We start from the raw sequence: 7701 nt of genomic DNA on the forward strand, positions 1-7701 counted from the left end.
TTTGTCTTCAGCCAAAAATTGGACATGTCCTATCCACCATGGTTCTGACATGTGAATGTTCTGGTAGACACCTGGTTACATTGCTGTACCTCAGTACTGGAGGCACAGCTACTCTCAGTATTTATAGCTAAGGTGATGGAGAGAAGATGATGGGAGTCCCCGAAATTTCAAAGAGACTCCTGCTATTGCAAGCAGCCAGCCACGATCGGCGCTCCGCTATGACGCCTGGGAGACGCAATCTATCGGTGCTCGATTAGGTTTGACAGGTCCTTTCGGCCGGTGACGTAATTCCGCTCCGCTTCCGGCTTTTCAGCGAGCCAGTTGCCAGAAACCAAGATGGAGGAAACGAGCGAAAATCACGGGGATTCACCGGCTAATGGAGGCGGCGATACAGCGAGCGAGTCTGTCCTGGCACCGGCACTGTCACCGGCGACCGAGGAGCCGCCGTGCGAAACGAAACGTAAAAGTAAGGAGGTCCTCGCGCAGGGGGCGGTGTCTTGGTAGTCCTGCAGGGGGCGCTCACTGTGTATATGGGGTGCACCATATGTATATATAGGGACCGGTCTCAGGGTTATCCATGAAGTCATCAGAAGAAGAAGGGATTACTATAATGAGAGCGGGGCTGTGGCTGCTCCTGTATTTCCCATAACCATCTTTTCTTAAAATGTTTTCTTGTGCAGTTCCTCTGTTACTCCTCCTGTAAATATATAGCTACATAGTTGATACGCTTGAAAAAAGACATAAGTCCATCAAGTTCAACCGAGGGATCGGTGGGGACTAGTGTTGAGCGAACTTGTGTTTTTAAGTTCTGCGTCCAAAGTTCGGGTTATGGAAGAATCGCGTTATGGATTCCGCTACCCCGGATCATGACTAGTGTTGAGCGAACTTCTGTTTTAAGTTCGGCTTCCGGTTAGCGGTCATTTGCCAAGTTGATGCCCAATCACTCAGAGTGTTCAAGTCAGCTTGTAGTTTGTGGACATCTTCCATAGACCGTACAGTTCTACACAGCTTAGTGTCATCTGCAAAAATAGAAATGGTGCTATTAATCCCATCCTCAATATAATTAATAAATAAATTAAATAATAGAGGACCCAGCACTGAACCTTGGGGTACACCACTTATAACCTGGGACCCTTCTGAATAGGAATCATTGACCACAACTCTATGGACACGGTCCTTCAGCCAGTTTTCAATCCAATTACAAACTATACTTTCCAAGCCTATAGACCTTACTTTACCTATTAAGCGTCTATGACGGACAGTGTCAAAAGCCTTTGCAAAATCCAGAAACGCTATGAATGAGAACTGGGTGTTACCGGTTGGGCTCGTGTCTGTAAATACTGTGTCACCGACAGTGCAGAAGAACCATTTGGCCCATCTAGTCGGCCCAACCTCTTTGCCAAGGGAAATGATAACACCCAGTTGTAAGTTTGTTCAACAATTTGTAGGAGGAATAACAGAGGAATGTTACAGTGACTGGCGGCTATCTCTGTATACACACTTGCACAGAGAATGCTATCACTGATAACACCTCCCCTGTGTACAATGAAGTCAGACATGGCAGTGGCATTGCTCTATACCCCGCAGATTGCACTGCACTTCATGGTGACAGATCCTCTCTAAAGGAATCCGTCGGCAGGAAATTCACTGATAAACTGATCACATATCCTGTAGGGGTAGCACTGCTGAATGTTGGGATACCCTTCACTTAACATCTGTTCCTTCATTCTTGAGAAAAATTATTTTTAGTCCATATGCACTGAGGGCGGTCCCAGGCCATTCTGTGCACCCTAGCCCCTGCCCGTCCTTGATTGACAGGGTCAGAAGAGATGTCTATGCCGGAACCTGGTCCTGTCAATCAAGGAGCAGGAATATCTTTCAGAGAAAGCAGGAGGAGCATGGGTGCAAAGAGTGACTTGGGCCCGCCCTCGGTGCACTTAACTACTCATTTGCATATGGTTTAAAAGTACTTTTTTTGTATCCAGGATGAAGCAACAGATCTCTAAGAGAAAGGGATCATTACATTTGGCTGTGCTAGCCCTGCAAGGCATTTGGGGGAATTGATAAAAACTGGTGTAAGGGAGCTCTTAAAAATGAAAGGTGGAATCTGATTGGTTGCTATGGACAACTAAGCCAGTTTTCCATTACAGCAGTTTTGATAAATCTCCCCCATTGCTCCTGGTTTATCAGGGGATTCATGGTGACAGGCTCCTTTTAACCCCTTCCCGACATATGACATAATAGTACATCCTGGCGGCAAGTGGCCGCGTTTTGACGTACTATTACGTCATGGTGATCGGACGGGCACCGGAGTGGTGCGCGCCCGATCACTGCAGGGGCCCGGCAGTCCGTGGTGGCCGGGCCCCTGCTGTATCCGCCGGCATCGCTGTAAAAGCCTATGCCAGCGGATTAACCCCTTCTATGCTGCGGTCAGCGCTGAGGGAGCCCATTGGGTTACTGCGGTGCTGTGACGGGGACTCGATGGGTGACAAGGCAGACCGATGCCGTGCAGAGGCTGCCCAATGCCTGGCACGGCATCGGCACCTGCCTTCTACGGGGGCCGAGGAGATCCAGCCTCAGCCCCGGTCTCCTAGGCAACCTGTTTGTGTATTACACCGAGTCATACACTAACAGGCAATGGATTACAATACAGATGTATTGTAACGCATTGCAGAGGGGATCAAACCCCAAAAGTTGAAGTCTCAGAGTGAGACAGAAATAAAGTTTTAAAAAAAAGCTAAATAAAGTTTATTTATTTTTTTATAAAAAAACACCCCTTTCCCCTGATTTTATTATAAAACAAATAGAAAAAAAAGGAAAAAACACACATATTGGGTATCATTGCATCTGTAACGACCGGCTCTATAAATATATCACATGATCCACCCCGTCCGATAAACACCATAAAAAAAAATAAAAAAAAAACTGTGTCAAAAAAAGCAATTTTTGTCACCTTTCATCACAAAAAGTGCAATACCAAGTGATCAAAAGGCATATGTCCCTCAAAATAGTACCAATTAAACCGTCAACTTGCTCAAAAAATTAAACTATAGCTCTCAGAACACGGAGGCACTAAAACATTTTTTTTAATTTCAAATATGCTATTATTGTGTTAAAGTGAAATAAAAAATAAAAAGTATACATATTAGGTATCGCCGCGTCTGTAACAACCAGGTCTGTAAAAATGTCACATGACCTAACCCCTCAGGTGAACACCGTAAAAAAAAAAAAACAGTGCCAAGAAAGCAATTTTTTTTGTCACCTGACATCACATAAAGTGCAACACCAAGCGATCAAAAAGGCGTCTGCCCCCCAAAATAGTAGCAATCAAACCGTCACCTCATCCCGCAAAAAAAGGAGACGCTACCTAAGACAATCGGTCAAAAAGGGTATGGCTCTCAGACTATGGAGACACTAAAACATTTTTTTTTTTTCTTTGTTTCAAAAATGCTATTATTGGGTAAAACTTAAATAAATAAGAAAAAGTATACATATTAGGTATTGCCACTTCCATAATGATCTGCTCTATAAAAATGAAACAATATCATCGGACCCAAGAGAGAGTCACAAGAACCACCCCATATATGCTCATCCGACAAGAAGTCAATATAAAAATATATATAAAGTTTATTAGACACACCAACAGATACACATTAAAAATTGTATACAATTAGAACAAAGTGCGGTATGCAATATAATATATGTAACCGACACATGCAGGTCCACTGGGTTGCCACAGAATGGGCATATACATTATAAACCAGCATATAAAAATCCAATACAAAACATATAGCAAATATGAAATGAGGTGAGACCACTAGAAATGCAGACAGACCGTGATGAGGTCTAAATTGGAGAGTCAAACCTACATAAACCTGCTGGTGCAGTGGACCTGGAAGAGTGAGAGAACGCCCAACGCGTATCGCCGGAACAATCCGGCTTCCTCAGGGGTAAGGGTAAGCCTTTACAAAATGATGCCAACATAAAGTAGACATATGGGGAATGTTAAGTAATAAATATTTTATGAGGTATTACTTTCTGTTTTAAAAGAAATAAAAATTTAGAAAATTGCAAATTTTTCTAAATTTTTCATAAATTTGGGATTTTTTTTTTTATAAATAAAGGTGAAATATATTGACTCAAATTTATGACTGTCATGAAGTACAAAGTGTCATGAGAAAACAACCTCAGAACGGCCTGGATAAGTAAAAGTGTTCCAAACTTATTACCACATAAAGTGACACACGACAGATTTGCAAAAAATGGCCTGGGCAGCAGGGCGAAAACTGGCCCGGAGTAGAAGGGGTTAAGCATGTGAGATCCCGGTGCGTTTTCTTCATGTGTCTGTGTATATAATCAGAGGCACGCAGCAGTACAGTGTGGGCACATAGCGGGCTGTGGGCACCGTATTACTGACCCAGAAGGAACGTGTTCAACACCGGCAGAGTGGACAGCGTCGTGCAGACACGAGAGCAGTGTCATTTTAAAGGGGCTTTTTAAACCCCAAATTGCCACCAAAAAAAAAAAGTTCAGTTTAGGATACAGCAGGTGGTTACCCCTAATCCTTATTTTATTTTTTCTCCCCAGTTGATGTCCTGCTGAAGGCCGTTGGGGATACCCCAATAATGAAGAGTAAGAAGTGGACTATAGAGAGGACTCGGACGGTGCAAGGTCTTATGGACTTCATCAAGAAGTACCTGAAGTTGGACGCATCGGAACAGATGGTAGACGTCTTCGTGTTTATAGATTCACTGAATGACGCGGCCCCTTGAATGAAGATATACGTATATACACGAGCAGCCACACAGCATTGATGGTTGGCATTTTAACCCCTAAATTTACGCCAGCGGTCAGGTATTTAAAAATGGCACCCACATGTCAGTGTAGCAGGCGCCATAACCGCCGCGTGCCTGCTCTTTTAAACAGCAGGCACCTGGGGCTAATGTATGTGATCAACATTGACATCAAGCACACAATCTAATGATTGCTTGTTCGGGAAAAATTAAATAGTGTGAAAAAAAGTTTCAAAAACTATAAAAACTCAAATCAGTCTCTTACCCCAATATAAAAATACATAAACAATTAAAAAACTAAACATCAAGGCCATCGCCACTTGTGAAAAATATTTATCAAATGGTGAAATGGATAAAAAGTCTAAATGGCCGATTTGCAGAGGAAACGCATAAAACTGGCGGATTTGTTTTTTTATTTTTTTAAATTTCCTGCTTCCCACTACATTGTATCCATTAGTGAGTGGTGCCATTAGAAAGTAAGACTTGTCCCGCAAAAAACAAGCCATCATACGGCTATGTAAATGAAGAGTTATGGTTTTGGGCAGGCTTCAGAGCTCCTGCAGAACAGCTGATCGGAGGGTGTGCGGGGTCCTGGCCATCAATAATAAAACGTCCTGGACAACCCTTTTAATACTAGTTTGACATAGTGGGCACTGTGCTGGGGTTTTCTGAGCATTGTCTTCAATTTTGAAAACCACTTTAAGGCCATGTCCACATACGACTGAGATGCTGTGGATTTTCTGTCTGGGATTTTTGTGCAAATCTACAGCGTTAGGGCTCGTTCATATGAACGTTTTTTGCGTTCCGTATACGGAACCTTTCATTTCAATGGGTCCGCAAAAGATGCGGACAGCACTCTGGTTGCTGTCCGCATCCGTTGCTCCATTCCGTGGCCCCGCAAAAATTATGAGTCATGTCCTATTCTTGTCCGTTTTGCGGACAAGAATAGGTATTTCTATAATGGGCCTCCTGTTCCATTCCGCAAATTGCAATTTTTTTTTTTTCGGATCCACAATTAACGGCACGGTCGAGTGCATGAGCCAGAAGATGTTAAGAGATCTCATCCACACGCAGAGTAAATTGACCTGCGGTGCAGATTTGAAATCTTCAGCATCTTCAGATCTTCCCTGAAGATTTCACTCTTTGCAGTGAAGAGGGTGACGTCCAAGGCAAAAACTGCGCATACCGTGTTTGTCACAGAACCGCAGCCGTCTTTTCCACTGCGTTTTCAGTCATGTGTGGACACGGCCTAAAGGTTTTGCCCCCACAGCTCCTGGCCTGGTGCTTCCCAGGCCCTCCCTGGTCTTTACCCCCTGATCCCACTGCACAGACACATAGAAATGAGCCAGTGATATGTTGGGCAGTCATTTACAATATGTAAAGGAGGACCGGGCAGTAAAGAGCGGCGGAGACCCCAGAAGCGCCAGGGACCAGTGAGGCATTGATATTCTTTATCGCAAACCTTCTATCAGTTGTCCGTGTGTCCGTTCTGATTGTCTTTTATGTACATTTCCAGTTTATCTATATCAATCAGTCGTTTGCTCCATCACCGGACCAAGAAGTAGGAATTCTATATGAGGTAAACGAGCCGCTTACTCTCTTTCCACCCTTGTTTCTCGTCTTCCTGTTGCTTTGAGTTGTGACAGTCAGACAACATTTCTCCTCCGTCTCGTTCATTTTTCCCCCTTTTTTCTGACTGCTTTTCACTTTCATATTGTCGTGCAAAATGGGAGTCAAAAATGATCCGCACCCCGGCTGTAGAATTCATTTTAATCCGCTTTCAGAAAAGACAAATGACGTCATTTTTCGGCAATCTCCCCAGTCACTGCCGTGCGGGTCGGAACGTGTTACGTCAGAAGCAATGGCTGCCCCACTTGTGATTTGCAGGAAAGAGAGCAGTGTTTAGTTTTTTTGTGGTCTGAGGGTTACGATCTTTATCAAAGGCTTCGCGCACAGTATGGAGAAAGCGTTCAAGGAAGGCCGCGCAAGTGTCGGCCATGAAGGAGTCAGACGCCCGTCCACAGCTGATGACAACATTGAGCGCGCGCGCGAACCGTTTCTATTGAGTGACAGTGGATTATGTGGCCCTACGAGGATGAAGATTCATGTCCGACGAAGAGGTGAAGGCAGCGGTGCATTCATGGCTCTCAGCTCGGTCTAAAACATATTTGAATAAGGGAATATGGAGGCTTGTTGACAGATGGACAAAGTGTATTGAAAAGCATCGAGATTGTGTCAAAAAATGATGTCTTTGTCTTTTCTGATATTGGGTAAAATAAATTCTACAGCCAGAGTGCGGATCATTTTTGACTCCCCCTCGTATTATTTGTAATTCTTGGTTGCCTGCTTTTTATTAGTATTTTTTTTATATATTTTTTTTCTCCTATGACATTGATAATATTTTGCTCCTTTTTCCTGTGTGACCTCATAGTAAACTTTTTTAAAAAAAATTTTTTTTTCCTTTCAGTGCTTTGGCAGCGACGGAAAGCTCGTTTTACATTACTGTAAATCACAAGCTTGGGGTTGAAGAACGGCCAGCGCTTTCTCTTCTTTTTTTATTGCTTCTGATTCTAGAAGACATTTATGGATGTGTTGCCTTAATGTAGTCATCCGGGGTCCAGACCTCATTGAGAAGGCTCTGTTTCCATTCCATGCCAAAGACGTTCCTGGAGATAATGTTTTGACTGTGACTTTCCAGAAAAGCAAGATGGATGGAGGCCAACGTCGGGCAGCACTTTGACCCATTCTTCACATCATTAGGGTAATTTCACACTAGCGTTTTCCTTTTCCGGCACTGAGTTCCGTCCTAGGGGCTCAATACCGGAAAAGAACTGATCAGTTTCATCCCCATGCATTCTGAATGGAGAGCAATCCGTTCAGGATGTCTTCAGTTCAGTCACAGGATGGA

General features: G+C 43.7%; 1 protein-coding gene across 1 annotated transcript; it reads left to right on the forward strand.

Moving 5' to 3' along the window:
* Positions 1 to 279: 279 nt before the first annotated feature.
* Positions 280 to 7399, forward strand: ATG12 (autophagy related 12). The gene is made up of 4 exons (XM_040424493.1): positions 280 to 466; positions 4588 to 4724; positions 6310 to 6372; positions 7261 to 7399. Exons 1-4 carry the CDS (start codon positions 337 to 339, stop codon positions 7318 to 7320), a joined length of 390 nt encoding a protein of 129 aa, XP_040280427.1. The 5' UTR covers positions 280 to 336; the 3' UTR covers positions 7321 to 7399.
* The last annotated feature ends 302 nt before the right edge of the window (positions 7400 to 7701 follow it).

The sequence above is a fragment of the Bufo bufo genome, chromosome 1, assembly GCF_905171765.1.
Source record: "Bufo bufo chromosome 1, aBufBuf1.1, whole genome shotgun sequence".
Classification (NCBI taxonomy): Eukaryota; Metazoa; Chordata; class Amphibia; order Anura; family Bufonidae; genus Bufo; species Bufo bufo.

Coding starts and splice junctions, on each gene's coding strand:
- ATG12 (XM_040424493.1), top strand. CDS start 337: ATGGAGGAAACGAGCGAAAATCACGGGGATTCACCGGCTAATGGAGGC. Junction 4,725..6,309: donor TGGACGCATCGGAACAGATG/GTAGACGTCTTC, acceptor GTACATTTCCAG/TTTATCTATATCAATCAGTC. Junction 6,373..7,260: donor AAGTAGGAATTCTATATGAG/GTAAACGAGCCG, acceptor TTTTCCTTTCAG/TGCTTTGGCAGCGACGGAAA.